The 22,893-nt window shown below is 36.3% G+C and overlaps 1 protein-coding gene across 1 annotated transcript in view; it reads right to left on the bottom strand.

Moving 5' to 3' along the window:
• Positions 1–22,893, bottom strand: part of CFAP47 (cilia and flagella associated protein 47) — a 504,236-nt gene that overhangs the window by 233,942 nt on the left and 247,401 nt on the right. Inside the window, exons 39-41 of the mRNA XM_068963234.1 lie at positions 22,544–22,694; positions 19,285–19,373; positions 6,527–6,613 (exon numbers count right to left, since the gene is read on the bottom strand). Of these exons, the coding sequence (XP_068819335.1) occupies positions 6,527–6,613; positions 19,285–19,373; positions 22,544–22,694 (327 nt within the window). The remainder of the gene's footprint in view (positions 1–6,526; positions 6,614–19,284; positions 19,374–22,543; positions 22,695–22,893) is intronic.

Raw genomic sequence — 22,893 nt, forward strand, 5'->3', positions numbered from 1 at the left:
TGTACAACTTTGGCTCCTGAACAGCTGAGAAGTCTCTAAAATGAGGGGTGCTAATGTGTCATACAAAGAGAGTGATCTGTGAATTAAAATGGGGAAAAAATTCCACCATTATGTCCACTGACTCTTAATAGCAATTGAAATCAAATCATGTAGTATTAGCTGTACACAAGTATCTTCACATCACATTTCACTTCTTGTGCATATATTTAGCTATTATTTATTTTTACTGCTGCTTTCAAAGTGTGGTAGTTATCTCTACCAGTAGATGTTACTATGCATTGTGTTAATGAAGTATATATTTTAATATACTACAAGTTTAAACATTTTGATACAGTACTCTACTAGACTATTACTTTCCTCTGTGCTATGGACTGAACTGTGTCACCCTTAAATTCTATGTTGAAGTCTTAATTCTCAAAATGATTGTATTTGGAGATAGGGCATGTGGGCCTGCTCAGTCACCTCAGGAGTGTTCAATTCTTTGCGACCCTATGGACTGTAGCCCACCAGGCTCCTCTGTCCATGGGATTCTCCAGGCAAGAAGAGTAGAGTGGGTTGCCATGCCCTTCTCCAGGGGATATTCCTGACCCAGGGATCGAACCCATGTTTCCTGTGTCTCCTGCATTTCAGGTGGATTCTTAACTACTGAGCCACCAGGGAAGCCCCAGATAGGGCATATTGTAAGGTAAATTAAGGTTAAATGAGGCCATAAGGATAAGACTCTAATAAAAAATTAGCATCCTTATTATAGAGAGACCAGTTAGCTGGTCTCTCCATGTGTGCACAAAGAAGAGGACATGTGAGCACCCAGTGAGATGGCTGCTGCCAATAAGCCAAAAGAAGAAGCCTCAGAGTGAAACTTAACTTGCTGGCACCTTGGACTTTCCAGTCTCCAGGACTGTGAGAAATAAATTTCTGTTGTTTAAGCCACCCATTCTGTGGTATTTTGTTATGGTAGCCCAAGGAGATTAAGACATTCTATAATCCTTGTTATTTATGTGTTTGTAAAAACACTATTTTTTGAAATAGAATAGGCTTCATCAGACTGCCAAAGAACATTAAAACATTAAAACCAAGTATGAATCACTAATCTAGAGCAAGAGGATCATGGCAGGTTGTCACTCTTAGTATATACATCTGGCTTTTGATTCACTCTACTTTCCTTACAGACTCGGTGAAGTCTGTTACTAATTATTCAGTGTAGTAGAATGAAATATTTTAAAATCATGGTTCTCCAAAACCCAGCTTTTGGGGGGATGGTCGGGTTTGGGCAAGAATCAGGACTCAGAAAGATATCTCTACCAGCACCTACTTTCATTTGGGTGGCTATTCTGGGCCTAACTCTTCTAGGAACAAGGATGAATGATGAAATCCCTAAGTTCACAGAGTATGCAGTCTGCCATGCAAAGTAACTCTATAAGAAATAAGTACAAAGTAGAATGGTAAACACTTCAACACCTCTTCAACTTGAACTCACACTTTCCTATGCTAAATCTGTCATCCATATTTATAACCATATGCCTTGTAATTCTGGGATTTCCTGGTGGCTTCGCCTCACCTGACTGTCCCCTACTCCCCCAAAGCTTCTGCTATTCCCTCTTCCCATGATCCTTCTACACTTGTAGGAGAGTTCTCCCCTTGTTCCAGATCCTGGCCATCAGATTGTACTATTATTTCAGATCCCAGTCTGTACATGATAAAGGAGAACATGGTGTATGCATGGAAAAAAAGTTACTAGGACCTCATTTTTCTTCAACAGTGTCTTCTCTTCCACATAAACCACAAAAATATCTACACAGTGATATTCCTTGCCAATCAGCTCATAGAACATATGCACACACACTACTGAATGCATTCTGCCCTATACAACTGTCTCCATTTGGGTGGATTTTTTTTTTTTCTTCTTTTCTGCTTGATGGCTGGCAACTTTACGGCCAGATCTGTGACTTATTTATCCCAATATTTCTCCAGTACTAAGAAAAATGCTTGAGGTGCCACTTAGTAAAAATCTATTGAGTGATAAATAATTCAACACTGCTGGAAAAAATAGCAAGTCATATCACTGAAGGAAATTATTTACAAAGTGCTCCTTTCTGAGCACTGCTGATCTATCTATCACTCAATTTTTAAGTATGACTAAAATCAGTCTCCTGTCCTGATTCTTTCTGATAATCCTTGGGATTTAATTAGAATAAAAACTTCTTAACTGCTCTTACTTGTGCTCATGGATCATGTTCCCATAAAGCAAAATATGTGATGAATATAGTTTCCTCGTGCATGTGGTTTCCAATGTGTTGTTTTATATATATCCATTGCTTAAGAAGGGCTTCCCTGGTGGCTTAGATGGTAAAGTGTCTGCCTGCAATGCAGGAGACCTGGGTTCAATCCCAGGGTTGGAAAGATCCCCTGGAGAAGGACATGGCAACCCACTCTAGTACTCTTGCCTGGAAAATCCCATGGATGGAGGAGCCTGGTAGGCTAAAGAAGAGCAGTTTACAGAAACTTTTTTTTTTTTAAATTTTTAATAGGAAATTTTTTTAATACCACCTGAAAGATAATTTCAGTACTTTATGTCTCATTTCAGAAGAGATTATTTATCATGTGTGGAGACATTAACTGAAGTGACTCTGAAGAGGAGCATCCATTAGTATGTGCTAGGTCATGCTATAGTTAACAACCCCATATCTCACTGGATTAACACAAGAGTTTACTTCTTGCTCACAATACGTATCTATTCTAGGTGGAGAGGATACACTCAGAGTTCCTTGGTGAAGGAGGCCTCCATTCCTAAATGTGCCTTTCTAATAAATGTAGCAGGGAATGGGGACAGGAAAAATTATTCACTGGGTCTTAAAGCTACCACTTGGAAAAACAGTCAGCACTTCTCCTCATATGCCATTGGCCAATTATGTGTTCATGCAGAATTTTAACATTAGTGGGGAAATGCAGTGTGTGCACTAAAAGAGGAAAAACAAGGATATTTGTAAGGAGCTCCAAGAAAAAAATCTAGTTAGCTTATGGAGATTTTTAAATACTTTGTTTGTTCTCTTAATGTATATAACATATATAACATAAGAGTTAAACAATAAAAGTGTATTTAAAAATCCCCATAAGCTAATTGGATGATAAGACCTAGAGACCAGGCCACAGAACAAGCCATCAGGACCCCAGAAGGAGCTACAGCAATGTTTCTAATACATCTGTTCTGAATTGTCAGAAAAGCAGCCTCTTTGGTGAACTTGAGGTGATTTGATCACAACTCAATGTATGAATTAGGAGCTCAGTTGTCCATATCAGTGCTGAAATGACATACCAAAGACCAGCCCTTTTCCTTGAGAAACTGTGTGACTTTAGCCTTTGTAAGTCTCGTCCTTGCTTTTGGTTTGGGAGACAGTCTTTACAGAGATGCACAGGAGTAAATATGCAGTCCTTTAAACTAGCAGCTCGAATTTCTTCTTTGAGAGCTAATATGCCGAAGCCTGACTATGCTTTCCCTGACCCAGTGCTCAATGTCACTGCATCTTTATGCTTCTTTTCTCACAGGAAGATTTGAAAGATGAATTAAGACAGTAGAGTGTTATAAAAACAAATGGAAGAGCCTATATGGGAAACAATGATCAATAAAGTTTGAGACTGTGGTAGACACACTTCTTAAGTGATACTTCAGGCTGAGCTGGGAATTGTTTTGGATGAGTATTTCCAAAGCGTCCTTCCTTTTCAAAATTAACTTATAAATGCTTTCATACTTGTTCAATTTTGCTTTTGATTTGAGAAGCATAACATAAAAAAGATATCTTTACCTGTAGCTTGAGAATCGATAGCTTCAATAATTCTGGAATGTTAGGTCTAACTAAAACCATTTCAGAACATTATATGAAAAAATCATGGTAAAATTTTGATACAGAATTTCCAAACTGTGTTTCAAATTGTGAAGGTGGACTCACTTTTTCTCTTCATTAAAAGGATCTAACTTTGAGTTACTTCTGCTCACAGATATCTATAGCATTTCTTTGAGAACTGGCTACAGTTTAATTAGAATGCTATAGATACTTCAAAAAACGAAGATCACGGCATCTGGTCCCATCACTTCATGGCAAATAGATGGGGAAACAATGGAAACAGTGAGATAATTTAGTGTCTTGGGCTCCAAAATCACTGCAGATGGTGACTGCAGTGATGAAATTAAAAGACACTTGCTCCTCGGAGGAAAAGTTATGATCAACCTAGACAGCATATTAAAAAGCAGAGACATTACTTTGCAACAAAGGTCCATCTAGCCAAAGCGGTTTTTCCAGTAGTCATGTATGGATGTGAGAGTTGGACCATAAAGAAAGCTGAGTGCCAAAGAATTGATGCTTTCAAACTGTGGCATTGGAGAAGACTCTTGAAACTCCTTTGGACTGCAAGGGGATCAAACCAGTCCATCATAAAGGAAATCTGTCCTGAGTATTCATTGGAAGGACTGATGCTGAAGCTGAAGCTTCAATAGTTTGGCCACTGATGCAAAGAAATGACTCATTTGAAAAGACCCTGATGCTGGGAAAGATTGAAGGCAGGAGGAGAAGGGGACGACAGAGGATGAGATGGTTGGATGGCATCATCAACTCTACAGACATGAGTTTGAGCAAGCTCCGGGAGCTGGTGATGTATAGGGAAGCCTGGAGTGCTGCAGTCCATGGGGTCACAAAGAGTTGGACATGACTGAGTGACTGAAATGAACGGAACTGATATTATTCACAACTAACGTGAAGAAACTGTTTCAAAGCCATTCAGGCAAAATCTGTGACCACAAAGCAACTTCTTGATCAAGAAACAAGGGACTGAAAAAAATTTCGGGAAAATTGTTTACTGAAGTTTTTTAAGCATTTAAAAGTAGCATTCCATCTACAAAGAAATTAACATAAATGCCGACAATAATCTATTCCTACGACATTTATAGTGCTGCCTTAGAGATCAATGGATTAATTCATATTTTATTGTTCACTAAAGCAAAATGTCCCCTGGAGAAGGAAATGACAACCCATTCCAATGTTCTTGCCTGGGAAATCCCATAGACAGAGAAGTCTGGCAGGCTACAGTACATGGGGTCACAAAGAGTTGTATACAACTGAGCAACTAAAACAACAAAGCAAAATGATAAAGGAAGACTTTGAATGCCTTAGTTACGCATGAAATTAGCATCCAATGAAACAAATTGTCAAACAAAAATGTTTTCTACTTATCTATTTTTCTCACAGAATATAAATCAATGGGAAAAAATCAAATATCTTATAATAAATGCAATATTTATGATCTTCCAAAACGATTGGCTGTAATAGAATTCACTTTGGAAAAGAAACTATTCATTTTAATCTTAGTAAGATCTGTACAATCATTTTAATGATTCTGATGACTTTAACACTGGAATTCCTATGATATCAACATTGCCAAATCCTTGCCACTGGGAATGTTTTTGCATCTAAAAGGATGACACTGATGCTGCCAAGCACTACACAGAGACAATGGTATAAAATAAACTAACAACACCATAGTAAAGATCAACATACAAATGCACTTCTATAATAGAAACCTACATTTTTTTTTTCTCCCTGGCTTTCTTCAACCTTTATAACATTGTTTTATTCTACTTCACTTTAAATAGTTATTCTAGAGTTTAAAGCCAATGAGACATATAAGGCAATCTAACTTTAAAAAATGTCTGCTTCTCTACTGAGAAGTCAAAGTTCCTTTCTAAACTAAATACAGACTTTATAACATGAATCAAAGAAGCTTAAATACAGTCAATCTTCACGATCCACCAGTCCCAAATTTGCAAATTCATCTTCTCACTAAAACTGATTAGGAACCCCAAAGTCAATACCCTTGGTACTTTACCAACTGTTCGTGGGCATGTGCAGAGTGCTGGAAAATTCCAGCAGCTGATCACACAAGTTCCCAGCTGAGGTCAAACAAGGTGACACTGGGCTTTTTTGTTTCTGCTCTCCAGCTTAGATGAGCAGAGGATGGAGACATTGAGGGGGCAGTACAGAAGTGCAAGCTGCTCTAGCTCTGAGGTAGGAGGACAGGGTTTAAAACCCTCTCTGGCACCTGTCAGTGGGACTGCCTCAGGCAAGTCATTTAACACTTCTGAACTTTATTTTCTCCTTGTAAAATAAAGAAAGTAGAATCTGCCAGGTTGGGTTGTTTTTAAGATTTATAATTACAGTATATATGGTTATAGAGATTTCTCCTCAGAGGAATGATGCAATGCTCACTAACTGTTTGTGGCAATTTTATATACCATAAGTACCATGAATAATGGGGATCCATTGCATTTTATAAAGTGCATATGTATTCAATTTTTATGTCCATAAACCTAGTAATACATAAAGAGAATAACAGTGTGAATAATATAAATATTATATATAATATAATATAAATATTTCAAATAAATGAAAACTACTGTATAATTATGTAACAAATTTACTTGAATGCTAATTTCTCAAATTTTTTCCTGAGATAATAAAGAGCATATACAGAAATTTACCGGTGGTTCAAGAAGTCAACAGATTCTTCATATTCAGTTAATTGGGATGGCAAAGAGATAAATGTTGAGGATTCCACCAGAATGACACTAAAATACATGAAAAAAGGATTATTTTTAATTCTACTGTAACAAAACTCAGATGACCACAAAATATTCTTCCTTTAAATCATTTCCATTTATCATAAAATATAATTAGAATCAGAATAAATTACAGTTCAAACAGTCCATGTGCTCTCATTCAGTAACTCAAAACATGTTAGAAATAAAAGATGTTGAATGGAAACAGGTAAAAAATTGATATTTTTATATGTAAAGTCAACACTGAATTCTCATAACAAGGAAACGTAGAGCAAAAATGACCAACCAAATTATATTCCAAAAAGAAAGAGGAAATTATACATTGACCTTAATACACTGTCAGAGTTATACACATTTAATAATTTCTAATCTGGACTTTGATGAGATGGCTGGATGGCATCACGGACTCGATGGATGTGAGTCTGAGTGAACTCTGGGAGATGGTGATGGACAGGGAGGCCTAGTGTGCTGCGATTCATGGGGTCGCAAACAGTCGGACATGACTGAGCGACTGAACTGAACTGAACTGAATCTGGACTTCCCAGATGGCTCAGTGGTAAAGAATCTGCCTGCCAATGCAGGAGATGCAGGTTTGATCCCAGGTCAGGAAAATGCCCTGAAGTAGGGAATGGCAACCCACTCTGGTATTCTTCGCTGGAAAATCCCTTGGACAGAGTAGCCTGGTGGGCTACAGTCCATGGTCACAAAAGAGTTGAACACAACTTAGCAACTAAACAAAAACAAAAATCTTATGTCTAGAAGAGAGAAATATTTCTCTCAGGAGTGGACACGAAATTTGGGTACCTAGTAAAATTGATGTGTTGATAATTATGCCATCATCTGGAATCAAACAGAAATTCAGTCCTTCCTCTATAAAAAAGGTCATTCCTTCAAGAAACAGTTATGGAGACCCAATTACATGTTAGGTGTAGGTCTAAGTACTGGAAAGTACAAACATGAATATGCTGTCTTCCAAGTCTAGGTTAAATAGATGGGGGAACAATGGAAACAGTGAGAGACGTTATCTTTGGGGGCTCCAAAATCACTGCAGATGGTGACTGCAGCCATGAAATTAAAAGACTCTTGCTCCTTGGAAGAAAAGCTATGACCAACCTACACAGCATATTAGAAAGCAGAGACATTACTTTGCCAACAAAGGTCGGTTTAGTCCAGGATATGGTTTTTCCAGTAGTCATGTATGCATGTGAGAGTTGGACTATAAAGAAAGCTAAGAGCAGAAGAATTGATGCTTTTGAACTGTGGTGTTGGAGAAGACTCTTGAGAGTCCTTTGGACTGCAAGGAGATCCAACCAGTCCATCCTAAGGGAAATCAGTCCTGAATATTCACTGGAAGGACTGATGCTGAAGCTGAAACTCCAATACTTTGGCCACCTGATGTGAAGAACTGACTCAACTGAAAAGACCCTGATGCTGGGAAAGATTGAGGGCAGGAGGAGAAGGGGATGACAGAGGATGAGATGGTTGGATGACATCACGAATGCAATAGACATGAGTTTGAGTAGGCTCTGGGAGTTGGTGATGGACAGGGAGACCTGGCATGCTGCAGTCCATGGGGTTGCAGAGAGTCAGACACGACTGAGTGACTGAACTGACTGAAGCCTTAGGTTGCCCACAATGTAGTGGAGAATAGTGCGGAAATGATACCCTAGTGGTAGGGTAAAGATTTCATGAAGAGTCATGTCAGAAATGCCTAATTCTTCTTGCAGAGTTGAACTGAATCTGTACAATATTGTTAAGAACAGATTTATCTAAACTTAATTTGTTAACAGAAATCTTCTTTATTATTTAACAGTTATTAAGATCTCACAATATTAGCTTGATAGTGGAAAATAGATCAGTAATAAAATCAATCAAATATTTTAGTCTAAAAATACACACACGTTCATGAACACGCATATACAAACTAAAATGCAATACATTTATATATCTTAATGTTTGAATGTTGGTATCAGTTTTTGTCTTTTTGGTTTAACTTGTTATTTCTGATGCCTTCATATAAGGGTTGTAAAGGATTTTATAAATATTAAATACTAAAAAGTTTTAAATAAGACAAAATTAACTGTAAAAAATGTAAACTATGAATAATGAAAGTTATGTATCAAACTGGCAGAATTGCTTATATAAATTTACAGTTAAGCAAATGTAGGAATAAATCCTCTCCAGAGAGCAATTTATATTTAAAGTTATGCACTAAATTCTCATTTAAATTTCATAAAATTATGAGGCAGAAAACATTTATAACATTTCTTTATATTTCTATAAATCCATGGTGAATCATTGGGCAATTTATTTTGGTAATAATTTGTTCTGGCTAAAAATTAATCACAGGCATAATAGTATTTGACACACAAATAAAAAAGACTAAACCAACATAATAAATACTAGATTTTTCACATACTATACATGTTCCATTTTGAGATAAACCAGCATTCTGTATGCTTCTGTTTAAAAAGTCCCTGCTTAATTACAATGAACATACTTCCCTCAAAATACATATATTAACTTTAAAAATGAAATATAAACTGCCATTAACACAGAAATAGATCCTGTTTGATTACTGCAGTTTCTAAATCAGTGGTCCTAACATTTCAATGTGCATTATTATCATCTGGAGTGCTTGTTCAAAATGCAGATTCCCAAGCTTCTATTTGTATGAATTCTGAGTTAGTAAGTCTGGCATGGGCTCCATTGAACTCTTCAGATATTTTTTAAGTAGCCCGTCTATGAGTTAAACTCTGATCACTCTTGAATTATACCAGTACTGCTTTAAATATTAATGTACAAATAAATATTCTGGAGATGTTGTTCAATGTAGATTCTGATTCAACTGCATTAGAGTGGGCCTGAGATTCTGGTTTTCTAATAAGCTCCCAGGTGATGGTGATTTTGCTGACTCAGAGATCACATTGTGAGAGGCATGAGTCCAATCTAAAACAAAACAAAACAAAACAAAAAACCCCCCATATTTTAAATAATAAAACCAGGCCATTAGGAAAACAAAAGCAGGGAATGGTTTAGAATAACCATTTTCACACCTATATAAAACCACTAAAAACACTGGAAAAATTTGTCCAAATTAACTTTCTCAGAATTGCAGCTAACTAAATAAAAGCTTGCAGCAATCTGAATGGTGTTTGCACAAGAAAAGTTTCCAGGGACTTCCCTGGTACTCCAGTGCTTAAGAATCCACCTGCTAATGCAAAGGACACAGGTTCAATCCCTGGTCCTCAAAGATTCCACATTCCAGGGAACAACTAAGCCTGAGAGCCACAACTACTGAGCCTACATTCTTCAACTACTGAAGCCTGTGTGCCTAGAGCCTGTGCTCCTCAACAAGAGAAGCCACCACAATGAGCAGCCTGTGCACCGCAACTAGAGAGTAGTCTCCACTTGCTGCAAGTAGAGAACACACGCATGCAGTAATGAAGACAAAGCAAAAAGAAAAAAATAAAAAGCTTCCAAACCTTGGTAAGAACAGTAGGGTTTGCAGCCTTGTAATTTTTATGTTGTAACGCCCCTCCTCCTCTCCATAGCTCTGCAGTAGCCTTGAAATCGAACTGCCTTGCAACCAAGGTAGCTGTAAAAAATGCTCAGTCTTGCTGCCACAGGAAGGAATAGACTGAGGCTGGAGCTCTTCAAAAAGAAGTCCCATCCCTCATCATTGTTACCGTGCAATCTGTCTCAAAGCTCCCAAGAAGAACTCAATATGCACTGTGTTGCTTTAATTCAAGCAACTGACTCAAAGGAAAACAACTATTCCTAGGATGTTCGTTGAAAAAAATCAGTACCAATTATGCCTGAGGCTGCCACAGCAATTGGATCAAGTAAGAGCCTGAGAAAACATAAAAGGAAGATCTGGAGACAAGATGCCCATAGGAGAAATTGCAATAGCTCAGTAGAGTCCCAAAACATGTCTAGGACCTTCAGTTCAGTCACCTGTTGTTCAGTCACAAGGACCTGTTGTTCAGTCACCAAGTCATGTCAAACTCTTCATGGTTCCACGGACTACAACATGTCAGGCTTCCCTGTCCTTCACCTTCACTGTCTCTGGGAGTTTGCTCAAAATCATATCCACTGAGTTGGTGATGCCATCTCAACTTCTGTTACCCCCTTGTCCTCTTGCCCTCAATCTTTCCTAGCATCGTGGTCTTTTCCAATGAGTCAGCTCTTCTCATCAGGTGGCCAAAGCTCTGGAGCTTCAGCTTCAGCATTAGACCTTCCAATGAATATTCAGGGTTGATTTCATTTAGGATGTACTGGTTTGATCTCCTTGCTGTCCAAGGGACTGTCAAGAGTCTTCTCCAGCACCACAATTCAAAAGCATCAGTCCTTCGGTGCTCAGCCTTCTTTATGGTACAACTCTCACTTCTATACATGACTATTGGAAAAACTGTAACTCTGACTAGTCAGACCTTTGTTGGCAAAGTGATGTCTCTGCTTTTTACTATGCTGTCTAGTTTTGTCATAGCATTCCTTCTAAGGAGCAAGCATCTTTTAATTTTGTGGCTGCAGTCACTCTCTACAGTGATTTTGGAGCCCAAGAAAATAAAAGCTGTCACTGTTTTCAATTTTCCCCCATCTATTTGCCATGAAGTTCTGGGACTGGATGCCATGATCTTAGTTTTTTTAATGTTGAGTTTTAAGCCAGCTTTTTGACTTTCCATTGTCACACTCATCAAGAGGCTCTTTAGTTCCTCTTCACTTTTTGCCCTCAGAGAGGTATCATCTGCATATCTGAAGTTGGTGATGTTACTCCCAGCAATCTTGATTGCAGCTGATTTATCTAGCCTGGCATATAAGTAAAATAAACAAGGTGAGACTATACAGCCTTGACGTACTCCTTTCCCAATTTGGAACCAGTCCTTTGTTCCATGTCCAGTTCTAACTGTTGCTTCTTGACCTGCATACATATTTCTCAGGAGTCAGGTAAGGTGGTCTGGTATTCCCATCTCTTTAAGAATTCTACCCAGTTTGTTGTTTTGCCATTCTCTTCTCTAGTGACAGAGACAATTACGTCTCACCAAGTAAAGAATATCAGTACAGAGAAACTATACGAAAGAACTAATTATAAATTCTGGACTTAGAAAGTACAATACCTGAAGTAAAAAAAAGCAGTAGAGGGACTCAACTGCAGGTTTGAAGTGACAAAAGAACCAGTACACTTGAAGATAGGTCAAATAAAATGATTACTTCTAAACAATGGAAAGAAAAAAGAATGAAGACAAATTAACAGAGCCTCAGAGAACCACGGGACACAATCAGACAGCCAAACTTAAGCCTAATCAGAATCCCAAAAGACAAGAGAAAAAAAAAAAAAAAAGAGGCAGACAGAAAATGTGAAGAAACAAATGAGGAAAACTTTCAAAATTTGATAAAAATATTAATTTACACATCTAAGAAGTACAAAATATTCTGTGAAGGATAAATTCAAGGTGGTCCATAACTAGACAATAAAAGTCAAGTCATTGAGAGGCCAAGACACAGTAAGAAGCAGAAGACAACTGACTCAACACCTATGTTGCTCCTCAATAAGATTAAGAATTAAATTCCCATTTAAAACCTAAAGAACAAAATGCAATGGGATGATGTATACAGCATGCTGAACAATTATCAATAAAGTATACTATATACAGCAAAACTATCCTTCAGAAATTAAGGAGAAATTAAAATATTACCAAATAAAAAAAAATGAAAGAATTCATTGTTAACAGACCTATCCTACAAAAAATACTATAAGAATTCCCTTAGGCTAAAGTAAAAGGACACTCGAAATGAACTGTAAACCACATGATGAAATAAAAAGCATACATACAGTTAACTACACAGGCAACTCTATAAAACAAATTATAAATGTACTTTATTTGCAATGTACCCTTTTTGTTGTCCTTTCTGATTTAAAATAAACAGTGTCAGACAATAAATATAAAACTATTTTATGGGCTTATAACTTATAAAGATGTAATGAGTATAACAATAATAGCACTAACAAGAGGCTAGGAAAAGGAGATACACTGAAGCGAAATTTCTAACTTTACAGTAAAATTAAGTTAGTGTCAATATGAACTAGACTGTTTAAATTAACATGCTAATTATAATCTTCAGGATGACTATGGAGAAAAAATTTAGAAAACATATAGTAAAAGAAATGAAATTTTTAAAGGCACACTAAACTGTACTGTATCAGAGATTATATTAAGTGTAATGGGATTAACACTCTAATCAAAAGGCAGAGATGGACTAAATGGAAAAAAAAATAGACTAGAAAAAAGACAAACATTGGTTCAAAGTCACAACCAGATTGGGAACAAAAGAAGAATAATAAATACCATGTAATCAGTAACAAAAAGAGAACTGGATTGGCTATACTAATAACAGACAAAATAGAACTTAGATCAAACACTGCTCTCAGCATAACAGCATGAGAGCTCCATGGATGACTTTCCAGAAAAATGAGTTCAAATATAGAAACCAACTATTTAAACTCTCTGGAAATGATCTTAAAGGGATACAGCCAATTAAAAAAAAAAAAAAAACTATTCAATAGTAATTACTAAATTCAGTAAGCAAAGATGTAGGACTTCCCTCCATAGTAAGGAAGTCCAGTGGTCCAGTGGTAAAGAATCTACCTGCTAATGCAGGGGACACGAGTTCAATCCCTTGTCCAGGAAGATTCCACATGCCGCTGGGCAACTAAGCCCCTGCATCACAACTACTGAAGCTGACATGCCCTAGAGCCCATGCTCTGCAACAAGAGAAGCCACTGCAATAAGAAGCCCACACACCACAACAAGAGAGCAGCCCCCACTCACTGCAACTAGAGAAAGCCCACATAACAAAGCAACGAAGACCCAGCACAGGCAAAAATAATAAATCAATCAATAAAAAAGAGAAGATGTAGTCTGTGGCATTTGAACCAAGACTACTCACTCCCTCCTTCTTCCCCACCCAATTAAGAAAGAAACTCTACTCCAGACTAGTACAGCTACGGACAGAGGACACAGTTTCCTAGCTCCCAGGTGGAGAACCATCTTTCTGAGAGATGTATGACATTAACATTTCTCATCCTGCCCCAAGTACATGTTGCTGAGGCTATGTTCAGGCAAATGCAGCTGAGAGGAGCCAAGAGGCTTCCTTCTTCTGCCCAGTACCCAATCATGGACCATAAGCTCTGCATGGATGTGAAATCACCACTGCCCTAGCTTACAAAGTGTGGTTCTATGCTGGGAGAAGCAAACCAGGAAGACCTGAAACTACTTCCCCCCACCCCATCTAGCATTCAGGTCCTAATATCGGGGTGTTACTTCAAGAAAAGTTTGCCACTGTCCCACTTTCTACCAACACAGTCATGGCTCAGAAATTTTACCTAGAGGGAGAAGCTGACCTTAAGACATATAGCTTTTAATCTCTTCACAAAGGACCTGATTTCATTTTCGAAAACAAGTGAAGATAAACCCAAGGGTGTTCTTAAAACTAGTGCAGTTGTGGTGAAAGGCAATTAGGAGGAACCCTGCTAGTTTGTTGGAGAAAACTGGGGAAAGAGACAAGTGAGAGGAGCCCTTGTGGAGAAAGAATACAACTCAAACATTGACCTAAGGGACTATTATTTCAAAGGAGCTGGCTTTGATTGAATTAGTCTGAGGAGCAATTTATGCCTTCCACAGAATTCAAATCAGGGAAATTTAATAGCTAAGTGTGGACACAGAAAGGCATGGTCAAAGAAAGCTATGCCAAAATCATAATTATCCAAGAGTGATTGTGGGCATAGTTAAGACTGTATCCCCTAGAAGCAATATTAGAAGGTTCACACTATGTATGTGGGGCATTTTTTTGAGGGGAAGGGGGAGTAAACATCTTTAAAATAAGCCAGCCAGGTAGTAAAAAATTAAACAAGCAAACAACACTAAAAATCATGTGGGACATGAGACCAGAATTCAATGTATTTTCAAAAATGTCCAGTTTCCAACATAAAAATTATGAAACAAGCAAAGAAACAATAAAAGAGGTATGCAAGAAAAGTTGCTTGATAGAGTGATCAGCTATCATATTTAACAGAAAACCAACTCAAAATAGCCATTGTAAATGTCTTTAAAAACTAAGGAAACTATGACTAAAGAAGTAAAGGAAAGCATGATGATGAAATTAATAAAAAAGAACCAAATGGAAATTCTGGATTTGTAAACTACAATAACAGATTTAAAAAAATCACTAGAGGGGCTCAGGAGATTTGAATTGGTAGCAAAAAGAAGAATTAACAAACTTCAAGACTGATAGAAATTATGCAGTCTGAAGAGCAGAGAGAAAAATGAATAAAGAAAAATGAACAATCACATACATATATGGTACACAATTAAATGCATCAACAAATGTTTAATGAAATAAGCCAAAAGAGAGGAAAAAAGAAAAGAAAAAACATTGGAAAAATGAGATGAGTGAACATAGCTGGAAGTGTCACACTCTCCGATCTCAAATAATATCAAGCTATAGCAATTAAAACAGTATGATATTTGCGCAAAAACAGACACTTAGATCAATGGAACAGAATAGAGAGCTGAGAAATAAATCCACACATATATGATAAATTAATTTACAACAAAGGAGCCAAAAATATACAAGAGGGTAAGGACAGTTTCTTCAGTAAGTGGTGCTGGGAAAACAAATCAGCCACATGTAAAAGAATGAAACTAGACCACTATTTTATACCATACACAAAAATTACTCAAAAATAGATTAAAGATCAGAGCATAAGACCTAAAACTATAAAACTCCTAGAAGAAAACACATGCTTATGTAAACTCCTTGATATAGGTCTTAGTGGTATTTTGAGTCTTGACACCAGAAGTAAAAGCAACAAAAGCAAAAATAAAGTGGGACTGCATCAAAATATAAAGCTTCTGCACAGCAAAGGAAATCATCAACAAAATATAAAAGGCAACCTTCTGAATGGGAGAAAATATTTGCGAATCAATTATCAGATAAGGAGCTAATATCCAAAATATAACAATCTCACACAACTCTGTAGCAAAGAAACAAACAATCTGATTAAAAACTCGCAAAAGACCTGAATACACACTTTCCAAAGAAGACATACAGATGGCCAAAGGCACATGAAAAGATGGTTAACATCATTAATCACGCATGCCTGTGTGCTAAGTCACTTCAGTCATGTCCAACTCTTTGTGACCCTATGGACTGTAGCCCACCAGGCTACTCTGTCCAGCAGGATTTTCCAGGCAAGAATACTAGAGCGGATAGTCATTTCCTCCTCCAGGGGATCTTCCCAAACCTGTATCTGCTACACTGGCAGGTGGATTCTTTACTGCTGAGCCAACAGGGAAGACCTAACAACGTGGTATTGTGCTCTATCTAAAACATTTGTTAAGACTGCAATTCTCATGTAAAGAATTCTTAACATAAAAAAGAAAAAAGGAATACAAGGAAACTTTTGGAAGTGATAAGTATGCTTATTGCTTTAATTGTTGTGGTAGCATCATGGTACATGTATACATACAAACTCATCAAATTATATACTTTAAATGTACAGTTTTTTGCATATCAATTATACCACAAATGTTTTTAAATAAAGAAAAATAATAGAAAATATCAAAGAAACTAGAAGGGTCTTTGAAAATATCAAGAAAATTAACAAATCTTTACCTATACTGATCAAGAATAAAGCAGAGAAAAATCAAATTACTAAAATAAGGGATGGAAGAAGGGCTATCACAACTGCTTTTGCATAAAAAAAAAAGAAAAAAACAAGGATTATAAGGGAATGCTATGTAAAATTCCATGCCAACAACTTAGATAATTTAGAAGAAATGTACAAATTCCTAGAGTGGCACAAACGACCAAACCGATTCAAGAAGAAACAGAAAATCTGATTAAGCCATAACAAGTAAAGAGATGGAATCAGTAATAAACTAAAGTTCCCACAAAACAAAGCTCAGAGACAGATGGCTTCAGCTGTGAATTCTAGCAAACATTAAAAGAATTAATACCAATCCTTCACAAATTCTCCCCAAAAATAGAATGGAAAGGACCACTTCCCAAATCTTTCTCTAAAGCTATTATTGGTGATATAAAAAACAGATAAATACATCACAAGAAAAGAAAGTAAATCCTGTGGTTATAAATGCAAAATCTTCAACCAAATATTAGTAAACCAAACTTTACAACATGTAAAAAAAGCATTATACAGCATGAAATACTTGTATTCTGCCAAAGAGGAATTTCAGATCTGGTACACAGAGGTGTGAGAGCTAATTCTATCTCTGTTAAATCTACACTGGATAGGGGATTAAGAAATGTAAACTACCATGTGTAAGTAACCTATAAGTATATGTTTTACAGCACAGAGAATAGAGCCAATATTTTATAATAACTATATATGGAGCATTACCTTTAAAAATTGTGAATCACTATATTGTATTTCTGAATATATAATATTGTATATCAAGCATATCTCAATAAAAAATAAATGTTTAAATTTAGACTGGGTCACCTTTTTTGTTAAAAGTGTTGTTAAATTTTGATAAAGTAGGATCAAATCTGGTCACTGTGCTGCATACAATTTTTTGGAAACTTTTCTGAAATTTTAAATTTTATTTGAAAATACATTTAATATAAGATTATTCATAATAAAATTCTGATCATTTTTGTAAGCAATATGAAAAACTTGGTCACTTGTTTTATTGTTTATAACATTAAAATAGTCTATGTGAATTATTTGGCATTAAATTTCCTCTCATTCTCTTTTATTGCATTTTATCTTTAAAAGTAATGTATGTTTACCATAAAATATTGATTTTACAGATTTTGTGAGTGGCCTTAAATTTTCATGATTTATATGACTATTACCTAAGTTTGAGGGCCACATTCATGTAAGAGATGAAGGAGTCAAAAGACTCCAACAAATAATCTTGTCCTCTACCAAACCATGTATTCCTCACAAGAAGTAACAATTTTAATTACATCTGAGATAAATCATAAAATTGGCTTCTCTGATGGCTCAGCGGTAAACATTCTACCTGCAATGTAGGAGCCACAGGTTTGATTCCTGGGACAGGAAAATTCCTTGGAGGAGGGCATGGCTACCCACTCTAGTAGTTCTGCCTAGAGAATCACACAGACAGAGGAGCCTGGCAGGCTACAGTCCATAGGGTCCTAAAGAGTAGGACATGACTGAAGTGACTTAGCACGCATGCACGCACACAAACCATAAAATAACAATGACATTTTATTTTTTTGAGAAACATACAATTATAATATTCTACCAATGCTAGGAAATTTGGGATTTTCTTTCAATTCTACCACTAGAATAAGAGATAACATATTTGATCTTAATTTTCTCTGAGGAACTGCAGTCAGTCATTTGGTTCATTAAGGGTATATTTTAATACTGGATTAATGCCATATATTCTGATATTTTTTTTGTTCCTTACATTCTGATAAACATTTTAATAAAATTACAGTAAATAAAATTCTCCCTCACTGAATGTGGGAACCATAAATTCACCAATAACTTTTAACAAAAGCATTTTTGTTTTCTCAATAATAAATGATACTGTTAATAAGAAATTACCAAAATCCTAGACATATAGTAATTTAAAAACTGAAAATTATCAAATACTAATATAATAAGCATACATACAATTTCCAAGCAACACAAATATTGTAAGAATTTGACTTTTAAAGTTGGTAGAAACAGCGTTCATAATTTAAGGAGTATGTAAGGTATGGAGGAGGGCATGGCAAGCCACTCCAGTACTCTTGCCTGAAGAATCCCCATGGACAGAGAAACCTGGCAGGCTACATTCCACAGGGTCGCAAAGAGTCGGACACGACTGAGCGACTAAGCACAGCACAAGGTATCATTAAGGGCTTTCCAGATAACTCAGTGATAAAGAATCCACCTGCCAATGCATGAAACACTGATTTAATCCCTGGGACAGGAAGATTCCCTGGTAAAGGAAATGGCAACCCACTCCAGTATTCTTGCCTGGGAAATCCCATGGTCAGGGGAGCCTGGCTGGCTACAGTCTATGGGGTCGCAGAAGAGTGGGACACGAGTTAGCAGCTAAACAACAACAATAAGGTACAATTTTCCATCTTCTCCCTCAACATGTAAATATATAGAAAGATATTTTCTATTTGGGACCTTGAATAAAACTTAAGCATTTTATTGTCTTTTTATTCCAAATATATTTTGTTGTTGTTGTTAAATCTAAAGATGTACAAATGAACATGTGATGTGCAGTTTTAATTAATCATGATGCTTTAGGTGAAAATAAATTTTCTGCTTGAATCAACATTTCACTTTTGGAAATTAACAGGAAGAAATTATAAGTTTAAAAGTCTATTACTTATAAATTTTAAGAAATTGAAAGAACTATACATTTCAATAAAGATAAAGCTTATTGGCAAAATTAATAAGTTTGACACAATCAGCATTAGCTTTGTAGAGATGAAACAGCATTTCAAGGAAAACTGATTTACCTTCATTATTTGTTCTATTTTATCTGCTGATGCTGATACATTTATAGTAATATAAATATGCAAAATTTCTCCTCAAAACAGTTCACATTTAAGAAAACTACATAACTTCTCTTAAGACTGGATATGGCTAATTGCAATGAATTTATACCAAAACAATAACTTACTTGAAGTCCCCAGAAGCTTGGAAGGGATTTTTAACTTTCACAGTAACTTCTTTCCATTTATAACATGGGGATTTGCATTTTATAGTTTCCTAAGGTAAAAAAGAAATAAAACATAATATATGATAATAACAAAAAAGAATATCCTCAACTATAAAATATAGGCTTAAAGTATCTAAAAACCTGTCCATTTAAACATTTCAGAAATTAATTTATATAAACATTATACTGCCAAATCTGAGTGGGAAAAAATAGAAATAGATTTACCTCATCACTGATCCATAGCACTATGCTAACAACTGAATGATTTGTCACAATACTGTCTCCTAAATTTATTTCCTTAAAAATCATTTTGTTCATGACTGAGCATGATTTTATATTTGCAAATTAATCCATCATATATATATATATATATGTGTGTGTGTGTGTGTGTGTGTGTGTGTGTACCCCGAATACACATGACATAAAGAAGAGGCAGGTGTGTGTGCACATGTGCACACTGGTGTGTGAGTGCAAGAATATCTGTGATATCTGTGTTGGAACATGTGTGACTGTGGCATGCCTGTGTTTCTAATGCAGTGGCTGTATTGATATATTTTTACTGTAATAAAAGCACAAATATAAAACTTAAATTACTCAAGACTTCCATGAAAGAAAAGATTTTAGGAATTCCACACCTCTAGACTAATCAGGATCTTACCTTATTTCTCCATTATTATCCAATTATTTCCTGATGTCTAAGACCATGAGTGGCCAAATGGAGAAGTAAACAGAGATCATATAAGGTCCAAGTGTCAGCTTTTCTGCCCCAGAGCCATGATAATGACAGGCTAACACCATCCATCCATGTCTCTTAAACACACGTGGCAAAGCAATGTTTTTTACAGAGAATTTGTGTGAGAGTGTTGGGAAATGTAAGAATTCAGGAGGAAATCAGAAGATCACAATAGTATCTCAGTGACAATCAAACATGTGCTTTCTGTTCCGGGTGTCCTTATTGAATAAGCCATTCTGTCCAGGTGAGTGTCTTAATGCTCTCCTCACACAAAGTGGCCTTCTAGAGTCATTCTCTTTACCTCCCACTCAAGCCACTGCACACCTATGATTTTTCATAATCCATATGAAAATCTGGCAACATAAATATACTTCTTTGCCATACAGCCAAGGTAGAAAATAATATGTAGACAAACTAATGACTACACAAAGTCAATCATAACAATATCACAACTATTTTACAGAGATTTAAAAATCCTTCTCCCCCATCCTTTGAGGTAGTAACACTTTCGAACTCTGACTGGAACATGATTACCTCTCACTAAATGCTGGTCTTAGCATTATCTTTGTAATGGATTTGCTCCAGAGTACCCTAAAGATAAATGGATAACTGTTCCTATCAGAAACAGAAACATTTTCTTTGCTATGTCAATCACCAAACCTTAATTCAAACAAAAAACAGACATAGGCCCAGGGAGTGCTTTAACTTAAATCACAAGTCTCCATGGCAGAAGGTCATGTAAGTTGCTATACACATAGTGAATGACTCCTTGATATAAAGCACAAATATGATTCTAAAAAGACAACCTTAAAACAGTACTCAATACAAGTCTTTTCAAAATGCAGATGGCCAACAGGCACATGAGAAGATGCTAATCATAAGAGAAATGTATATCAAAACCACAATGAGATATCATCTAGCATCTGTCAGAATGGCCATTATCAAAAAGAACACAAATAACAAATGCTGGCGAGGATGTGGAGGAAAGGGTACCCTTTTACGATTGGTGGGAAGGTAAATCACCACAGTCACTGTGGAAAGCAGTATGGAGGTTTCTCAAAAGTCCAAAAATAGAACTACCACATGATCCAGCTATTCCACTCTGGGTATATATCCAAAGAAAATGAAGATACTAATTTGAATAAATACATGCACCCCAACATTCAAGCAGCATTATTTACAATTGCCAAGATATGGAAGCAACCTAAGTGTCCATCAACAGATGAATGGATAATGAAGATGTGGGATGTATGTGTGTGATAATGAAGATGTGGGGTGTATGTGTTTATGTGTGTGTGTGTGTGTGTGTATATGTGTGTGTGTATAATACACATATATTATATTTATTTGTTTATATGTGTGTCAGTGTATGTGTGCTCAGTTGCTTAGTCGTGTCCAAGTCTTTGCGACTCCATGGACTGTAGCACACCAGGCTCCTCTGTCCATGGGATTTTCAAAGCAAAAATACTGGACTGGCTGGCTACTTCCTTCTCCAGAGGATTTTCCCAACCCAGAGACTGAACTCACATCTTTTGTGTCTCCTGCACTGGCAGGTAGATTCTTTATTACTAGCGCCACCTGTGAAGCCATATATATATATGTATTATCTTTTTTTTTTTTTTTTTGACATTTGCAGCAACATGGATGTACCTGGGCTTTGCAGGTGGTGCTAGTGGTAATGAACCCAATTGCAAATGCAGAAGATACAAGAGATGCAAATCTGATCCTTGGGTAGGGAAGATCCCCTGGAGGAGGGCATGGCAACTGCTCGAATATTCTTGCCTAGAGAATCCCATGGAAAGAGGACCTGGCAGGCTATGGTCCAAGTGTTTGCAAAGAGTTGGACACAACTGAAGCAACTTAGAAGCGGCAGGATGTATTATGGTAAGGCATTAGGGGCATTATGCTAAGTGAAATAAGTCAGAAAGAGACAAATACTGCATAATATCACTTATATGTGAGATCTAAAAAATGCAACAAACTAGTGAATATAATATAAAAAAAAAGGAAACAGCCTCACAGATACAGAGAACAAATTAATGGTTACCAGTGATGACAGTGGGGAGGGGCCATGTAGGGGTGGAAGGTACAATCTCTTGGGTGTAAGATAGGTCCAGGGATGCATTGTACAACAAAGGGAATATAACCAATATTTTGTAATAACTGTAAATTGAAAGTAATGTTTAAACATTGCATATAAAATTAATAAACAAAACCAAAAATTTAAAGCACAAGTCCTTTCAATTTCTGTTATAAAATTGAGACTTATTTCCAAAGAAAGAGTATCAAAGCAAAAATATCAGAGATACAGAAACCAAAAACTGCACAAATGTAAGTAAGTACACATCTGTGTCTGCATATGCATATGATCTCAAAGAACAAGAGCTGCCAGGGGATAAAACTTGGAAGAACAGCTGTACTTGGAACACTCCATGGCTTGAGAAGAGAAGCAAAAAATATATCATAAAAGAGGTAAGATTTACTTACGATGGTTTTAAAATTGAGGACTTCACCCTTGAGAGCAAAAGTCATCATAGTACCTCCTATTCCATTCTTAGGTCTTGAAATTAATAGCAGTGAAGCTTCAGCAGGATGGAGGAAGCGACTGGTAAATTTCAGAGTGATAGTAATTTGGTTTCTATTTAACAAAAGGTAAAAAACAAAAACAAAAACAAAAACTACTGTAATGAAAAAAGACAACAAGCATCTATCCAGTGAAGATCATATACCTAGTACACACACCCTGTAAAATACTCACTTCTACAGTAAAATTAAAGATTGTTGCAGATTTTAGAAAGCCTATAATCTAGTTATTGCTGTTAGTCAAAACATATTGA

This window comes from Capricornis sumatraensis, chromosome X (genome assembly GCF_032405125.1).
Source record: "Capricornis sumatraensis isolate serow.1 chromosome X, serow.2, whole genome shotgun sequence".
Classification (NCBI taxonomy): domain Eukaryota; kingdom Metazoa; phylum Chordata; class Mammalia; order Artiodactyla; family Bovidae; genus Capricornis; species Capricornis sumatraensis.